Raw genomic sequence first — 19,427 nt, forward strand, 5'->3', positions numbered from 1 at the left:
TAAACCCCTCCCGGCTGCTACATGAGGGTGCTTTAAACAAATGCACTGACTGTATTTTTGATTTGGGTTTAACATGGGAGTCAATAGAGCAAAAGTAACAGCTACAAATTTGCCCAGAAAAATCTCTGATGCGGAAAGACAGAGGAGTCGTTGCTGTTCATGACCCAGCAGACTAAGTCATCCAATATTCACATGTGTACAGGAACACACACACACACACACACACACACACACACACACACACACACACACACACACACACACACACACACACATTGAAATACACAGACAAGAAAGTATGGGCTATTAAATTCTCATTACCATGACAACACCAGGACTGAGTGACCCTCAGCAGTGAATTGTGGGATAGATTTTGTTCCCTGCAAGTCAGGAGCAGAACTCTGCTTACTCATCTGACCACAGCTTCATCTCTTTCTCCTTGATGTCTCCTTCTCCTCTTACTGTTACACTGAATATTTGTGTGGGTGTGGGTGGGTGGGTAGGTGGGTGTTGTGGACAGATCATCAATAAGTCCGATGGTACTCTGGGCAAAAACTGGTTAAATACTAAAGGTGGTCATACCAAATATTCACTTTCAAGCTCATTTGTATTGTGAAAACTCAGTTTTTACTGTACTTCCACCTACTGCACCTATTTGCCACCTTCCAAGGCTGGATCAAGACTTTTGCACAGTGCTGTAATTTAACAATTGAGCTAACTGAGTGTGTGCATGTCATATGTTGCATGTGCTAACAGGCATCACTCCCGGTGATACAGGCAATCAGTTTTATGAGCAGAGCACCCATAAATCTTTCTACATTTATTACCATCTTTCATTTTAAGTCTTTGATCTTCTGTGACCTCCCCCTCTCGCTCTGGACGTGTTTATGGTTGTCTGAAAGGACACGTTGATTGAAAGAGCTCCAGAGAAACTCAGCGTGAAATGTCCCAGTTGATCATCAACCTTACTTTGTAGTGATTAACTGGTAAAATGGGGCAATCCAAAATAAGGCCTCGGGGCTATATTTGGTTCTCAGCAAGTTCTATAAATGGTCACACAAAGACAAAAAAGCATTGTGTGGTCAGATACATGGACAGATATGCATCACAGAATAGTTTTTAGGTTACATGTGATCACAGGGAGTATGCAGTCTATGTTTTATATTTTTTTAAATATTGATGAGGCTGCATTTTTACGAAAAAAGTCCATTTTTCTCTGATGGAGCAGATGGGTCATTTTTTGTATCCACCTCTATGTGATAACTTTCAAGCTTGTGACCATGATAAACTAAGGTTTTGGGGGTTTTTTAGTTTATCCTCGATTTTTCCCATTTGTGATGTGACAGTGATTTCACAGACATAATATTCTTCACTAACAGTCCCTTGTTAGAATGGGTAAAATAAAGGAAAAGTAAAGTAAGGAAAATGTAAGAAAAATGGCCTGCCACTGATTTACCACTCTGCCTCCAACATTCCCATTATGAAGAAGGCTTTTTGTTCCAGATATTACTGCAATCATCCTCAAATATCAGCGGCTGGGTAACTTTTAGGAGTTTCATATACAATCTTTTATTTGTCTTTTAGTCATCAAATACGTTAATCAAATTAGGTTTCATCTCTTTATTAAAACAGTCTCTGACTTGTAGATATTTAAAGAAATTTTTTCAGAAGTGGATAAAAGACTCACAGCCCTCGTTGTTAGTCAGAGCCCTGTAAGATCGTATTATGTGCCCACTGGCTATTCTTCTTTTATGAAAATATTTCAACATGTCTTTGTCTTGCAATAAATCACCAAAATCACTTTTGGCAGTAAATATTATTACTGCAACTGTAGCAGTTTTGTTCACATTTAAATTTTGTTTTGTTTGTTTGTTTCAAATTACTCATAAATACCAAATCTCTGCCAGCAGAGGACAAATACTTATTTTAGCAATCATCGCTGAGATACCAACACATAAAGACAAACCCAGTTAAAATCAGACACAAAGACTTGAAATACAAAGCCTCATTTGACTCAGAAACCTCTTTGAGTTAGAGCTAACAAGGTTTTGGTTTGTTTAGCAACAGATTGTTTAACTTCAGATTGAAAACAGAATACGAACAACAGTCGCCTCAAAGTGCTTTATACAAGAAAAGACAAAGAAAACCCAACAATTGCCCAAGCCCCTGTGAGCAAGCACTTGGCAACAGCAGGAAGGGAAATCTCCCTTTTAACAGGAAGAAACCTACAAAAGAACCAAGCTAAGGGAGAGGCAAACATCTGCTGTGACTAAACTATAAGAGAGAGCTAGAGTTTCATAATAACTAATGATTAAATATAGTTGTAGTGTATAAACACACACAGGGAAAAAAGAGATCAATGAAGAAGAAATGCTCAGCCCCCCCAATAGCCTAAGTATATTGCAGCATAATTTAGAGACAATTCAGGGTCACCTGAGTCAGTCCTAACTATAAGTTTTATCAAAAGTGAAAGTCTGCAAAGTATATGTCTTATAAAATCTCTATACAAACAGCCTCTTGCTTGCATTTTCTTTCAGCCTCCATTTCTCTTTACATCTGTATTGATTATTGGCTGCACTGTTGGTGATGACCATTAACCTTTTAGTTTGGTAAAAGGCTTTCTGTCTAGTGTACATTTGCATGTCTGGCTGCACAATATTAAAGCATTTACAATGCATGGACAACAGAGATAAGAGTGCGGACTGCAAAGACAGAAAAATGAGTAACGAGTTACAAAGCAATTTTCCTGTAGTATCAGTAGCTAAGTGAAAAAGAAAGGTACAGTGGAAATAATAAATACAAAGAAGCTGAGCCGCTGTCGTTCTTCTGAGAGATGATTCGTGCATCCTGGTGTCAGAGTTCACTCCTTGGGGATGGTGAACAGAGGAATGAATGCTGCATTCATGCATTCATGAGCACTTTCAGAGTGATATATGTGATGTCACCTGATCTGTATGAGTCAGGCAACAATGTTTGTGGCCCTGAAATCATAAATCCCAGAAAGAAATATGATTTCATATTTCATTTAAGGTTTGAGGTTGGTGGGCTGGCCTTTTGTAAAATGTAAAAATATACATGTTTAAACTATCAGCAGACTATTTCGTTGATTCCTGCTGCTGTGGGCTCTTATAGAGAGATCACAGTCTCTTCCAATGAGCTGTGATTCCATTGATACATAAATTTATTTTTAGATATACATATTTTAATTTTTACATTGTATCTGGCCTGACTAACAGAAAAGGCAGGGATTAGGAATGTTTCTGTTCAGGTTGCAAATTTAACACGAGCATATAGAACAGTCTAAGCTTGTCAGCATGTCTCCAGTTTTGTAAAACATGAACAGGAAATTGATATCAATCTGATCTTATGTGCATGTTGTTTTAGGATCTTGAGTTTTCAAATCATCTGTTGAAATAAAAATGGGTGGAGACGGGTTTATTTATGTGATTGAATATGTGACTTTATATAAGATGTTTCAACATCAGTTTATGTGTAGATATTTAGGCTACGCAAAGGCAAGACACGTGCAGCTATATTAAAACAATATGTAAGAACATCTATTATTTTACAAACCCTAAAAGGCATGGCACTATTTGGCCTCCTGGAAATTTTGCAGAGATGTTTGCGGTGTAAGGTTGCACCCTCTGTGAATTGCAAACATCCCCATGTGTGCAGATTTATGCCAGCTGTATTGGGTTTACATGCATGCATGTACAGAAAGGGATTCGATCTAATTAAGTCGCTTCAGAAGGATGACTTCATCATGATTTCCTTTCTCCCTCCCCCTACTGAGACCCCGCCACTGCCACACCCCACTCCTGCACCATTCATATTACATGGCAGTAGGATAGCACGTCTTTGAACCAAATTAGCTGTCATTGCAACCCCTTAATTCCCAACAGACAGTGGGGGTAATTTAATCAGTCAGCTATAGCCTGCAGGAGAGCACGCATGCAGACATCCAAATCCATACAATAGAGAAAAATTATTTTATCATCTGTCTCTTGTGACCACACAAACAAATGCTTTAAGTGAGTCTGGGGAGATAATTTCTTCTCTTTGCTACATCAGCCCCGCCCTTGGCAACTTTTCCTGTGCACCTGCCAATAAATAAAAAGAAATAGAAGGAGTTTAGTAGGTAGAGATTTTATCAAGATTATTATCGCAGCTTTTAATTACTGTCCATACTACATCTGTATCTCAGTTAATGTTTAGAGTTCGTCTGAGCTTTGTTGTGACCGACTTTTTCTCCTGGATTAAGTTAAATGAAGCCTAATCCTAATGAGCGCATTTGAAATTACCCAGATCGCTATAATAACTGGATTACATGGGCTCCCCCTGATTTAAGACACCCCTCCTCTTCTTAAAAATATCAGGAAAAAAAATAGGATGAGATGAGTTGGGTGAATCTGGCGAGACTGAAAATGGTTGAAAAGTAATAGCACGACTTTGATGACTTTGTGTATTTGAGCATTTCTTTCTATTGTAACTCTTTGTGGTATTTCTAACTTTAACAGACCCTTGTCTCACAAATTCAGGGAGTGGACATTGGTTAATGAATCTGTCATTATTAAGTTAAACACACACGCACACAAGCACTGGTGTTAACAGTGTAACTAATGACACATGCACTGAACAAAAGCCCAGCTGTCACTCCAGAGGCTTAACAATTATGTATGAATATTCATGGCAGCCACGAGAGTGACAGAAGGTGAGCTTGGCTTTGCAAAGCGTGGTCTTTGTAGTGTGGAGTCAGCTCTTTCACCTCATCTCCTTTAGTCGAACAGCAGCTTTAAGAGCCTGTTTTTAATTTGGTATGGTTAACAAAACATGTTATAACTTCTGAATTAATGCTAAAAAATGATTTAAGAAAATAAGAGTCAGAATCTGCTTGACTAACAAAGTTAGAAAACCTTGCACTGATTTGCTCTCAGTCATATTATTATTGTTAAAAATGGAAACTCATACGGAAACCTGAATGATGGCTTTCATTTTTGAAGATACCCTAAACGATTCTCTACAGCAAAACTGCATGCAGCTAAAAACCGGGTGGACAGCTTTATTTATTTCTTTATCAGGTTATGAGGATCAAATCACACTCTGACCACAGCCTGCTAACATTAATTCCAAGGAAAAGTAGAATTTTCTTAAACAAACTGCTGCTAAGTAGTGATTTTGTTTATTATTACTAATTTTGATTAACATTTAATGACAGTTGTTCTAATACATTTGTTAAGCATTGATTGAGTTTCATTTATGTACGTGTTTTGTTTTTCTGCACAAACACATACATATGGGCACTATATATTTTTATTTATTTGATTTTATTGTATAGACTATACAATTGAAAGAATAAATGAAAAAAATATCACAGCATGACTCTACTAAAAACGGCCAGACGGTGGTAGTAATCAGCCAGTAATTAGAGCACGTTGACTACATGGTGAGTCGCTTAGATAGGCCGTGTCAGTATGAGCCCGCCTCTAGGGAAATCCGATTGGCTGACGTTATGCCATTAGAGAACTCCTTTTCTTATTGGACAAGATACCCTTCACTCCGCGGTGACGGAGACGGACTCCAGACGGCTAGCTGTTTCGAAAATGAAACTGGCTTACCTCTGACTTTGATAGGTAAAGACGAGAAAACGAAAATAAAACGCTTCTTTAAAAAAATTTCAGGCGATTCACTCTTGCGGCCTGACACAGCGGAGGCTCAAGACACAAACGGTAAGGATACGATGATGGGAGAGACGGGGGGGGGACATTTTTTTTTAGGGAGTCAGGCCTTTGCTGTCAAACCACGACAACAACAACAACACCTGATTCGCTTCTCCTATTTTAGCTCCAAGCTAATTACGGTTTACTTACAAGCGAAGTGTAAACATGTCCAGACGTGTTTGTTGACCCCCTCTGACGAAATACTGCTTAAATCTCTGTCCGAGCGGTTTGTTGTGGGTTTAGATAAGACAGGCAGGAGAAAGGCTCACAGAAAACTGCTCCTCCTTTTTTTTTTTTTTTACAGCTGGATATGTTCAGCAAACACCATACCAGTTCGGGGCGTGTTGTACTGGAATGGGGGTATGTATATTTCGTATTTCCTGTCATATATATGTATATAGTTTCTTCGTGTATTTTTAGGGGCCTCTTATAAGCAAAGCCATTACACCACAATGTGTTGTTTATCGTGTGATAAGCCACAGCTTACATGTAAAATAAGTCTTTCGTACATCATGAGGAGTGTGGGTCTTCTTTTCATGTAATTTTTGTGGGGTTTTCTGGGGGCTTTGGGCGTTGGTGTCACGGCTGTAACACAATAGTCAGACAAAAGCTTGAAGGATTGTGTTTTTGTTTGGTTTTACTTGGTCATTCGGGTATATTTATTATTTTGTGTCTCATTCAGGCATTCTAAAATTGTTGCTGGTATCTTATGCATAAAGATATTGCCCTATCTGCTCTATGGACATATTTTATATATGCACTTTAGGCCAAATTTTATCTGCTTCCAACATGTATCATGTAAACAGGGTGCATTTTGACCAGTAGACCTAGTTTTGAATTCCCTAGTAAGTACCTACATTCATCTTCTGTCTGTGATCCTGACCTTTGGCCTTCCTTCTGAAGGGTCAGCAAAAATGGCATTTATCTGTACAGTCAATAATGGATAAACCAATAAAGACTTATACTTGAGGTTAATTCCGGTGGACTTTGTGGCTGTTGTAACCTGTATAGCGTGTTTTCTATAATGTATGGGTCTCAAATTCAGTTGATCTTTAACCAAGATATGAGATGTGGTCGTACATATGCAGTGATATTTATGCAGAAAATGAAACTTAGCAGTGAAACCTGGTCACGTTCTTTAAAATTTAGAGCAATAACTCTCTCCCCTCCTTTCTACAGTCTGTAGCAGCAAGTTTGACAACTCGGTGAGACTGAAGCTGCTGTCGGTATGGCGCACTTTGACACAGAATACCAGCGCCTGGAGGCATCATACAGCGACTCTCCCCCGGGAGAGGAGAATTTGTTGATGCATGTGCCTGAAGGAGTTAAATGTATGATACACATGCACAAATCACAAACAAATATAAGACTTTTTCAAAAACGCATGCCCCTTTTGCTTTATATTCACAGTGATGCCTCAGAATAACAGTGTCACTAACTGGAAACAACTCTTTTGCAGCTCAATGGCACCACATAGAAAACCTGGACCTGTTTTTCCAGAGAATATCCTTTGAAATAATTTTGGCACATTTCTTGCTCACCACATTCTGAATTGCGCTGCACTTTCTTACCGCAGATGGATTTAGGATATTCCTTAACACTTATTACGTCTATAATCTGCATCAAAAGAATGGATTCACTTGTATGCTGCTCGGAGAGATCTTTGAGCTGGTGTATGTATTCTCTTCATCACAAGTTGTATTTTTCAGCAAATATAGCATTAACTTTTATCTGTAGAGTATACTGTGTCTTATGTTTGTCTTCATATTTTCTATTTCTCCCTGTCTTTCCTCTTTACCTGGCACCGCTCGCTTTCTTTCTCTATGCAGTCAGTTGCTGTTTGTGGTTGGCTTTACAGTGTTCCTTGCTAACTGTGTGGATTATGATGTCCTCTTTGCCAACAAGTTTGTAAATCACACCGATTCATCTAAAGTCACCTTGCCTGATGCATTCCTCCCAGTGGATGTCTGCAGTGCAAGGTGAGTCTAAGACTCTGTATTTGTTAAAATGACCTTATGGTGTTTTTTGCAGAGACAGTGCTCCAGCTGGAGTTCAAAACAATAATAATATTTACCGTATGCTGTGCTTGGTGGAGCCCCTTAGTTTATTGACTGCCTTAAACTACACATTTTAGTCCCTCTATCTTTGAGACAGCTTTTTCTGATTGGTTGCAACACCTCAAACAGAAGATTTAACAGCAGGCGGGTGGGGCATCTATACTTACAGCCATGGGTTTGTGTGGCTGAGATGACCATATCAAGGACATCTGCCCTAAATGATGTCATACAGAGACTAGATTAAAATAGAATATCTGACATCAAGCTTTTAGAGCAGTCTGAGGTTTATGTTTGCATGCTGATGTCATTATTGTGTGTTTTGACCATTTTAGATATGAGAATCCAGACAGAAAATAAGGAAAACATAAAAGGTCCACTTTAAGTCTGCCTTAAATCTTCACTGTATTATCTTCAGAAATTATTGTAAAATAAAGCCTCCAGTTTTCTTTATTTTTCTGATAAATATGACATTTTGTTGAAGCACTGCTTCAATGCTGGTGAATAATAACATTTCTTTTGGTCTACAGAATCCGAAACAATGCGTTTGTGATCTTTGTGCTGATAATCTCCGGGGTGTTTTGGCTACATCGGCTCATTAAATTCATCTACAATGTGTGCTGTTATTGGGAGATCCGATCCTTCTACATCAACGCCCTTAAAATGACCATGGTGAGTTTTTTGTGGGACAGTTTGTCCTGTTGACATTAGAAACACCCACTAATGTCTGTTATTTTTTGCCAAGAATAAAGCCCAATTCCTAAGCTTTATAGTGCTTTTGTGCTTCAGTCAGAGCTCCCCTATGCAACGTGGCAGGAGGTTCAGGCCAGGATTGTTGAGATCCAGAAGGAACATCAGATCTGCATCCATAAAAAGGAGCTGACAGAGCTGGACATTTACCACCGCATCCTCCGCTTTAAGAATTACATGGTTTGTATATTTGCAGTGAAATGTTATTAAAGATTTTGGTGGGTGAACACCTCCTTTCAGACATAACAAAACGATGTAACCTCAAACCAAACCTTTCTTCCTGTACTTCTCTAGGTTGCCATGGTGAATAAATCACTCCTTCCTGTGCGATTTCGACTTCCTGTACTTGGGGAGTACGTGTTTTATACTCGGGGTCTCAAATACAACTTTGAGCTCATCTTCTTTTGGGGACCAGGTCTGTCATCAGTTATACATGTGTGCTTTTGTATACGAGTTATATCCTGTGTAAGTAATTGATCTGTTTATGAGAATAAACCTTTATTTAAACTCTGCTGATTTTGATTTTCATTCCTGTAGGCTCCCTGTTTGAGAACGAGTGGAGTCTAAAACAGGAGTATAAGAGGGGAGGGAACAGGCTTGAGCTTGCAGACAGGCTAGCCTCTCGTATCCTGTGGATCGGCATTGCAAATCTGCTGCTGTGTCCAGTCATTCTTGTGTGGCAGATCCTCTATGCCTTTTTCAGTTATACTGAGGTAAATGGTTTACATATGAATTAACTAAGCCATTTCCTTTTGCATTTAATAGTGACGACAGTGCTTTGTTTTGTTTTTTTGTCTGTGTTTGTATGTAGGTGATCAAGCGAGAGCCTGGCTCTCTGGGGGCGAGATGCTGGTCTCTGTATGGTCGATGTTATCTGCGTCATTTCAATGAGCTGGACCACGAGCTCATGTCACGCCTCAGCAAAGGCTACAAGGTCAGTGCACCAACTCATCTCCTGCACATCTTTGATGCTCATAACTACCTTCTTATTTTCTAAAAGCTAGGATTATAAAGGCTAATCCGTAAATCTGGCAAATCTGTAAATATATGAGACCAACTGGGATTTTTCCTGTAGATAAGAGCAAAGAAAAAGATTTTTCTGGTGCTTCTCATTCATTGCCTGTAGAGTTAATAATCAACCCCATTTCCTCCTCCTTTCTTCCTCTTCTTTGTACGCTGTTCCTGTTTCATTTAGGCTGCATCCAAGTATATGAACTGTTTCCTTTCACCACTGCTCACAGTGGTTGCCAAAAATGTGGCATTTTTTGCCGGGTCTCTTTTGGCCGTTCTCATCGCCCTGACCATCTATGATGAGGACGTTCTTGCAGTGGAGCATGTGCTCTCATCAATCACACTCCTTGGAGTGTGTATCACAATCTGCAGGTAAGGACTGATGGTGAAATAATTTAATGGGAAGTCTGAAAAAGATAAAAACCTAAATTTAAATGTGTTCAGTGGAGAAGAAAAGTAAAATAGAGGGTAGAAAGGAGTAAAGGCAAGAAACCGCTAATCAGTCCAACTGTGTAAAACTATATGAAACTTTATAAACATATAAAATACTTAACAATATTGTAAATTAAATTGCATACATCTGCTACAAACTAAGACTATAGGACCCAAATCTCATCATGTAGAATATCAACGATTAACCCCCAGCCATTTCTTTATTGCCCTTTTAAAGCTACTCATAGTTGTAATCCCTTTAATGCTCTTTTGCATCTCGGTCTTCTTCCTACTTATGGAAGGAAGAGGGATTCCTTGCCTTAAGCAGCTTCTGGCTCTTTTACATCTGAATTCCAAAAGTTAATATGACACAGTTAATTTTTTTGCGCTTTCAGCCATCCAAAACACTGAAAAAAACAATGCATATGTGTAGTTTATTATGAATGAAATTAATAATTTTTAAAAATGTCCACTTTTACTTTACTTAAACAGTTCATTCTTGTCTAATATGCATCTGTTTTCCAAAGCTTTGTGTCATCATACATATCTCATTAAATGTGGAAAAAAAGACCTTCTCCACCACTTCTCTTTCTTTCTCTACAGGTCATTTATTCCTGATAAACATATGGTGTTCTGCCCTGAGCAGCTGTTGCGGGTAATTCTGGCTCATATCCACTACATGCCTGATCACTGGCAAGGCAATGCACACAGATATGAGACCCGAGACCAGTTCTCCCAGCTGTTCCAGTACAAAGCAGTGAGTACAGAAACTTAACTATGAATAAACCTTTCTAAATGCTTTTTTTTTTTTTCAAATTATACACTGAACATGCCATTACCTGAAAACTGACTGAAGGACAATTAATGGAAGCCAATCATTGTTTTTTAAAAAAACAAATTATGTACACATGTTCTGCTCCTGCTTACCTCTACCATGATAAAGGCCTTTTAATACATGCTTTTTCCAGCCATTCTTTTGTAGATTTGCTGGTGTGTTTGGGAACTATGGCCTGTTGCAAGGGACGAGCTTTAGTTTGAAGCCTCATATTTGACCCTAGAATACTTTGGAATACAGAAACATTCATGGTTGACTCAATGACTGTACAGGTCCTGGTGCCACAGGATCTGTGTCTGCACAACAAGCATAAATAATCCCCTCTACCACCGTGCTTCACTGTTGGTCTGAGGTCTTTGTGCTGATGTGCTGCATTTGGTTTTTGCTAAATGTTGCACTGTGTTATGGTTAAATATCTCCACTTTGGTCCTTTTTGTTCAAAGGATATTGTTCCAGAGGTCTTCTGATTAATACAGATGCAGCTTTGCAAACTTAAGCTGTGGTTCCAGGTTTAATGAGAAGAGGCTTTCTCCTGGCAAATCTTCCAAAAAAAAAGTCATACTTATTCAATTTTTTTCTAATTGCACTGATTGAACTTTAACATATAACATTACAACATGCAAAATTACTGTCTGTAGATTCTCAGACATAGCACTCTGTATTTGTTTGGGGGGTTTTTTTTTTTTGGCAGTTTCTCCAAGCACAGTATGACATTATGAATTAGCTGAAAAGATTAGCAACAGTATTGAATGTTTTCCACTTGTGAACCATCATTCTCACTGTACAGTAATGGACCTTCAGATTGTTTAGAGGCCTTGTAGCACTTCACAGACTGAAGGGCAGCAACAATTGATTCTTCAAGATCATTAGTGATTCTTTTCTCCTTGGCAATGTATAAACTCACACCTGAATGCTTCAGACCAAAGTATTGCCCAAAAATCTCCATTTATAGAGGTGCTCACGCTTGCTTATGATCAATCAAGTGCATTTGATTAGCAGCACTTGGCCGCCGCTTACCCTTTTAAGTGATATGGAAGCAATAAGGGAGCACATGGGTATTCATACACTCCGCCTGCATTTTGGCTTTGTTTATGTTAAATAAATAATGACATGGTGTAATATCCTGTGTTTTTGTAGCTCATCTAAAGTTACCTGATTTTAAGACTTGCTGAGGCCCAGATTATTTTTATTACTTCCTGATATGTAAAACCTTAGAACTGAGAGAAGGTGCACTTTCTTTTTACCATGAAAGGCTTCTGAAGATTTTCTGCTATTTAGCTGTTAATTACCGCTAATAGTGAGCTTCACATTCACTGTCATTTGCATTCATGTCTCGTAGGGATTGGAAAATTAGCAGATTCTAGCTATTGACTGTGGGGGTCTTTAGTCCCATGCTGAGGAGCATATTATCACTGCTTGTTAGAAGTAATTTACTCTTCCCTTGAAGATTTTTAGTGCTGAAAGCAACTTTGAAGTTTATATGTGAATGTGTTCAAGAAGAATAAATTTAGCATAACACTTTCCTCGTTTTCAGTGTGCAGTTTACGCTTTGTTTTCCTCCAGGTGTTTATTCTAGAGGAGCTGTTAAGTCCAGTGGTGACTCCCATCATCCTCATCTTCTGTCTAAGGAGAAAGTCTTTGGAGATCATTGACTTCTTCAGAAACTTCACTGTGGAGGTGGTTGGGGTGGGAGACACCTGCTCCTTTGCTCAGATGGACATTAGGCAGCATGGACACCCTGCGGTGAGAGACTGTCACAACGCAGCCAATTTTATGACTAAATATGTAGATGTAAACACAAAGTGTTTATGTATAAACTATGTGGTGTTATTGATTGATAATTAATCCTCCCTTTGTAGTGGATGTCAGAGGGGAAGACAGAGGCATCTATCTATCAGCAGGCAGAGGATGGGAAGACGGAGTTATCGCTGATGCACTTTGCCATCACTAACCCCCAGTGGCAGCCTCCTCGAGAGACCACACACTTTATCAGCCAGTTGAAAGAAAGAGTTCACAGAGAAGCCACAGGGGCTCCTTCAGACACACATCCAATGTCTCTGTCAGAGTCTGAGGTAGGCTGATGAACTACCATGCATTCCCAAGTATGAAAGTGGTCATTAATTAATGTAATTACATTTTCACTGGTAAAAATTGATTTTCTCTGTTGTCTTTTCTTTCTTTTTTAGCCACGGAGTCTCATTGCAAACCTCTTGACAGGTCCCTCCACACTGGCCTCAGTTCATTTTGACCGGGATATTTCTTTAGCAAATCATGCAGCAGCTGGCATAAATGATGGGGGGTCCGCCTTACGCTCTCTTTCGCCAATTAGCAGCAGCCTTCACTTGAGAGGCAGCTTAAGTGCAGCTCACAGGGCTGCTGGCCATACTAGCAGAACAATGGCAGGCTCAGGGTAGGAAAGATACTCTTTCAGTTATACTAAACTCATGTTCTCCTTCTCTTTGCCATTTCCTTGTGTCCAATTTTCTCCACATTTGTTCTCTCCTCCGGTAGGACCGACGCTCGAACTGTGAGCTCAGGCAGCAGCGCATGGGAAGGTCAGCTTACCAGTTTGGTCCTATCGGAGTATGCCTCCACTGAGATGAGCATCCATGCACTTTATATGCATGAGGTATGTGCGTGCATAACAGAGGTATTATGAATATTTCGCAGATCTCATCCATCTTTATCCATCCTCATCTTTCTCACTTTTATTCCGAAGCTCCATAAACAGCAGTCTCGTGGCGAGATGTCCCGCCACACTTGGCACAGACAGGAGAGCGACGAAAGCAGCGACAGCATCCCAGATGAAGTAAGGAGCGAACCCATTCCCCATTCAAGAAATTTCCCTCGATCGCACACTTTCCCCACCACAGTTCCCAGTCCTAGTGCCATTCCCACTTCAGCTTCAGCCACCAGCAGCACCGCTCTGGGCCAGGAGGGGCCAACAGCACAGAGCAGCAGTCAGAGACCTACAACTGGTACCTATGTTTTTGGTTGCTTGATATTCTTTTTAATGTTATTCATTTTAAGGTTATTATAATAAAGCCTTACTTTTGCAGTAGCATTATTGCAATGAATGGAAATATAAATTAATACACTTAAAGGAAATGTGTTAATTTTAGGAAGAGGTGTGGGAACTAATGTGAAAATTTGCCTGCACTGGAAATACTGTAATTCTTCAGTTCTACTTATAGGCTGTATATAAAAGATAGATGTAGAGTCTGGAATTGAAAAGAAAGCTGATGCAAAGTGCTTTAAACCTGCATCCTTTCAAAAGGCCATAAGGAGGCGACTCAAAAAAGAAGCCAGTTGTGGAGAAGTCACAGAAGTGTGTTAAATCTTGACTCCCTGTCTGTTTGTTTTGAAGACCCGTTTGGTACAGGGGTAAAGATAGTGAGGTCAGCACGTGTGCCAATGGGAGGATGGGCAGAGGATGGTCAAGCAGCGCCACGATACCATGAACCACTACCAGAGGAGAGTTCAGAGGATGAAATGCCTCCTCACATACACAAGGTGAATGCTCTTTCTTTCTGTGTGTGCTATTGAATGTTAATTTGTCTGTATTCACTGCAAGTAAATGAATATTTTGTTCTTTCTCCCCACTTTAGGTTACATAATCAAGCCATGTGAATAAGTACCTGCATCTGTCCTTCTATAGCTCCCACAACATTGATCCTCATCCAGACCCTTTTCCAGGACTGAACATCTGATCTGACATATAATGCAAAAGCAGTAAAACCATCTGAACAGGTTTAGATAGTTATTGCCTTTGGTCATTAGAATACTTTATGACTTTGTGACATCCATGATATGTTTAACAGGCATTTGGAGTAAACCTGTTTATCAGAAGAGGACCTTCAGGATCAAGTTATTTCTAATAGCCACTGTGCACATCAGATTACACTACACATTTTTAAACATCACGTGGGATGAAAGTGCGTATGCTGTGGAGACACAGTGCTTGTGAAAACCAAGCACTGCTGGAAAGTAAACAGTTTGCCCAAACCAGACCACAGCAGTCCGGACTGTGCTGTCTACCACTTTTGCAAACATTTTAACATGAAATGAAGAAAATGAAGAATGTCTCCATAACAATGAAGTGTGTTTAGACAGATGCTGTTAAAAACAGAGACTTTCATTATGTATATTTGTTCTTGTACTGATAGCAGCAGGCTGTGGATTATACCATATACTCTGCATTTCAGCTGGCATTTTGCCTCTTGGAAAAAAAGTATGAAGATCTCAACTCTTATAAAAGTCGCATAATATTTTTCATATCATATTTTCATTTAACCTTTTTCTGCATTAATTGCTTTACAAGAGATTTTTCTAAAAATGTCACAAAGCCCAGAAATCTGGATGCATTTACACAAATTGATGTTTGTTTAAAAGATGAATTGTACTGATTTGAGTTCTGCATGCAAACATGCACTGTGTTATCAGGTTATTTTACAGCAGCCCAGGGGAATATTGAATCCATTTTGATGTGTTTGCAGACACTTTAAAATCTGATGTCACCCAATTTTTTTCCCCATTTAAATATTTGTCAACAGACTTATAGACTAATAGTTCAGTAGGAAAACAAGGCTGTCAAAGCATGTAATATTGACTTCTGCCATACTAAAATCTCCCGAAGTGCATGGACATCACATATTCATCCTTCTGGAGAGTTCAAACTTGATGGCACAGCAAGAAACTGTCTACCATATCCAGTCAGAGCATGGAAGCACTCTGTTCCCCTGTCAATAAGCCAGGTCTTTACACTGGGAATGATGCACTTTAATAAGTTGCTAATGCAGAGTGTCACTTAACTTGGATTGTTTTGCATCTGTATATTTTCGTACACATATTGTTAAATTATTTTTATTTTTCAAAGGGATGTGCCAAGGTGATGATGAAGTACTGTCGATGGAGACTGCAGTGATTAATGTTAATTTGAAGGTGATTAGCGTTTGTTTGTTTGTTTATATTATAAATCTTGTAAAATACCAATTTGTACAGCTGAAAATTCGTCTATTAAAAACGATGCAATGAATTTGTGTGTGCAGTGAAAAACAAACTACAAACAGTTTCTGATCCCGTTTATAATGGGTTATGATGAGTAGGTTGGCGGTGACTAACCTTTCGTATTTTAACGTCGCTCTGGCTACATGAAGTTACAAAAGGCTGTCTGCAGCGCTAGCTTAAGTTTAGCTTGCTAGCGTAGTTCGCTGCTAACATAACGGCCGTTTCGCCTTGACATCACGGAAGTTGAAAGAAAAGTTTCTGAGACTGGTGAAATAAATTGACGGCGTTAAGGCTGGTTGTCATACTTATTGTGTCCTGTGCGCCTTGTTGTCAGAGCCCGGATAGCTCAGTCGGTAGAGCATCAGACTTTTAATCTGAGGGTCCAGGGTTCAAGTCCCTGTTCGGGCGTCAATCTTTTCCCCTTCGAACGAAGAATGAAGAACAGTTTAATTTATGCTCTTCGACAAAAGTGAACACACGAACGATATTCAGCGCTGCAGCACACATACCCGTTTTAAAGCTGTATGTTTTAAACCTTCAATCATATAGTTTTTACAAGCTGCTTTGAGCAGTTTTTTCTAAGTTGCCTCAGTTTTTTCTCCTTTTATTAGTTTTGTTTAAGATAGTTTTCCTAAGTGAAGCAAATCTATTCTCTCAAAGAAGTCTACTTAAGATCAGTCATTTGGATCCAATGCTGAACAGATGAAAGAAGACAAGGAGACTATGTGGAATGAGGAAGTATGCAAAGGAAGAACAAAGAAAAAATGGAATGGTCAGGGAGAAGGTAAAGTAGCTGGATGCACTGGGAGGCTAGGTATAAAACAAAGAGAGAGGTGGCAAAGGAAAAAAAGGCTTGTTGGAAGTTTTATATGAGCATGGACACTAAGAAAGGAGAAAATAACTTGTATTAATTGGCTGGAAGGGATGTGCAGCAGGTTAGGGTGATTAATTATAAAGATAAAATTGGTATGAATGAGTGAAGAGAATGTGTTGAAAACTTGGAAGAAGTACTTTTTCATTGATGAGCCTTACCACAAATTTACGTGTATGAGTTGTTAAAGCTAGGTTAAGAAGAGAGATGACGATCAGGCAAGCAACGCTCAGGCTTCGGAAGGAACACTGCAGATGTGACGTTTGCTTTGAGAGTAATGATGGAGAAGGTGCAGAAAAGGTCAGAAGGGACTGCACTAGGTCTTTGTGGATCTAAAGAAAACAAGATGTGATAGGGTGCCAAGAGAGGAACTCTGGCAGTGCATGAGGAAGTCAGGAGTGGCAAAGAAGTATGTGAAGATGGTGCAGGACATGAACTGAGGACCTGCTGTGATGGAGATGGTGGCACTGACAAAAACACAGGACAAGCTGGTGGGAGAGTTGAAGATGTTAAGATTTTAAGCGGGAGTAACCACAATGGACAAGATCAGAAATTAGTATATCAGAGGGACAGCTCAGGTTGAGCGGCTTGAAGACAAAGTTAGAGAGAGAGGCAAGGCTGAGATGAGAAAAGAGGAGGACCACAGAGAGGATTCATGGGTCTATCAAAGGAAGATGAAGGTTGGTGTCTCTACATGTGGAGCAGGGAGAAACGTCACCCCTGGTGGCTGATGAGCATGTATGTTCGCTGATTGGAGGCAGTTGTGGTGATCTAGGGGCAAGACTGCAGTGATGTTGATGTTGATGCACAGCCACACTCTTTATTTTGAGATCAGGTCTTACAAACATGATATCCATGGTAACTTGCCTGGAAGTAATGATTTATGACTTTGTTGAGACAAAAAAATGTCAATTTGGTAAACAGTGTAGCCATTTTTTCACTTTGTCTCTATGTGTCAAGGTGTTTGTGTCAGTTTACACGCTTGAGAAATGTAGTGTGAAAAGCACAGTGACTGAGCCCACCAGGTGGTGACACGGCCACGGACAGTATGGCTTGGACCATGATGTCATGCATCATTTCATTTCATTTATTCATTTATAAAGCACATTTAATAACAACAGGGCGTTGACCAAAGTGCTGTACAACATAACAATTAAACAGTGACATTAACAACAACAACAGATAAAATTTAAAAGCAGATTAGGATAAAAGAATTGGTAACTCTCCTACAGTTTCGAAAGCCAGGGTAAAAAAATATGTTTTAAGATGCGATTTAAAAAGAGTAACAGTTGGGGCCTTTCTAATGTGGAGAGGTAGATCGTTCCACATTTTCGGTGCCACAACCGCAAATGCCCGATCTCCTCTATGAACCATCCTAGACTTATGTAAAGTAAGGAGTAGGTGATCACTTGATCGGAGGGCTCTAGAGGGCGTATACAGCTGCACAAGGTCAGACAAATAGTCCGGTGCCTGGCCATTTAGCACTTTATAAGTTAAAAGTAAGATTTTAAATTTAATTCTAAAACGCACTGGAAGCCAATGAAGGGAAGCAAGCACCGGAGTAATATGTTGGTGTTTCTTCACACGAGTCAAAAGGCGAGCTGCAGCATTCTGTACAAGTTGGAGCCGGGCCAAGCTGGACTGACTAACACCCACATAAAGTGAATTGCAGTAATCCAGTTGAGATAAAACAAACGCATGAATTGCTCGTTCCATGTTTCTAAAGGATAGAAAAGATCTCACTTTGGATAGGAGCCTTAATTTAAAAAAGGACCGCTGGACAACTGAATTAATTTGTTTCTCAAATGTAAGTTTGCTATCCAAGAAAACCCCCAGGTTTTTTTTACATGCGTTTTAACAGCCCATGTTAGGTTACATAAGTCCAAATCTGGGGCATTGAAATTACAACTTGGTCCAATAATAATTACCTCTGTTTTATCCTCGTTGAAAGTAAGAAAATTTGAGGCCATCCAGGTTTTAACTTCGTCGAGACATTTGACTAGCGATTCCAAGGGCGTAGAGGTGTTTTTATTAAACCGAAGATAAATCTGGGTGTCATCAGCATATGAGTGAAAGCAGATGTTATGCTTCCTAAAGATTAGGCCTAGAGGCAACATATAGATTGAAAAAAGAATTGGGCCTATCAATCTGGTCTGATCAATCTGGGCTTTTTGTGTCAACATCAGCTACACCATGTCAAACAGTACCAAAGATATACTGTAGCTACACATGACATAAGCAGTGCTGTTACGCACCCTTTGTGATGACTGTTTTGCAGGGCAGGGCTGAAGGAGAAGAATCCAAGGAATCTGCAGTTGCTGTGGCACAGGGTGCTGCGATAGTTGCAGTGCCAAGAAACGTCACCCCTGTCAAAATTATCGTGTGGTTTGTCCTTTTTCTCATATATAACCAATAATTTTACAAATTAACAAATCTTGCAAAGGATATTGATGCAAAAAACACATACTACAAGAAGCACATAGATAAATAATTGAATTAAAAAATATATAACGTTTCCATGTCTTAAAACTCAAATAACCATATATAACACTAGATTAAATCAAACTGCACATTTTCAATTTATTTTGGTGTATATGGGATATGGGATTTGGCGTATGGTATAATGCAGGGAGGTAAAAAGATCATTTTACTTGGGGATTTTACCAGAGCATTTTAAATCTAATCCGTGCAATCTTGTACACAGTGTAGGTCAGGTTGGGTCAGGCAGCACGAGGAGGAGAAGAATATTA

The 19,427-nt window shown here is 39.4% G+C and overlaps 1 protein-coding gene and 1 non-coding gene across 2 annotated transcripts; both read left to right on the forward strand.

Moving 5' to 3' along the window:
- Positions 1-5,567: 5,567 nt before the first annotated feature.
- On the forward strand, positions 5,568-16,062 carry atg9a (ATG9 autophagy related 9 homolog A (S. cerevisiae)). Its single transcript, XM_063499209.1, has 20 exons — positions 5,568-5,726; positions 6,022-6,077; positions 6,897-7,048; positions 7,177-7,220; positions 7,326-7,390; positions 7,547-7,696; positions 8,302-8,443; positions 8,561-8,701; positions 8,816-8,936; positions 9,059-9,234; positions 9,333-9,455; positions 9,717-9,904; positions 10,568-10,721; positions 12,363-12,542; positions 12,659-12,871; positions 12,986-13,209; positions 13,311-13,428; positions 13,519-13,777; positions 14,167-14,312; positions 14,408-16,062. Exons 3-20 carry the CDS (start codon positions 6,946-6,948, stop codon positions 14,414-14,416), a joined length of 2,556 nt encoding a protein of 851 aa, XP_063355279.1. The 5' UTR covers positions 5,568-5,726; positions 6,022-6,077; positions 6,897-6,945; the 3' UTR covers positions 14,417-16,062.
- Positions 16,063-16,141: 79 nt separating this feature from the next.
- trnak-uuu (transfer RNA lysine (anticodon UUU)) lies at positions 16,142-16,214 on the forward strand. The gene has a single exon. It is a non-coding gene; the product is annotated as a tRNA-Lys (tRNA).
- The last annotated feature ends 3,213 nt before the right edge of the window (positions 16,215-19,427 follow it).

This window comes from Pelmatolapia mariae, linkage group LG16_19, assembly GCF_036321145.2.
Source record: "Pelmatolapia mariae isolate MD_Pm_ZW linkage group LG16_19, Pm_UMD_F_2, whole genome shotgun sequence".
Taxonomy (NCBI): domain Eukaryota; kingdom Metazoa; phylum Chordata; class Actinopteri; order Cichliformes; family Cichlidae; genus Pelmatolapia; species Pelmatolapia mariae.

Bases quoted from the DNA above. Each gene is read 5' to 3' on its own strand.
- atg9a (XM_063499209.1), top strand. From the start codon at position 6,946: ATGGCGCACTTTGACACAGAATACCAGCGCCTGGAGGCATCATACAGC. The intron at 10,722-12,362 runs GTGAGTACAGAA...GTTTTCCTCCAG, and splicing joins AGCTGTTCCAGTACAAAGCA to GTGTTTATTCTAGAGGAGCT. The intron at 12,543-12,658 runs GTGAGAGACTGT...CTCCCTTTGTAG, and splicing joins GGCAGCATGGACACCCTGCG to TGGATGTCAGAGGGGAAGAC.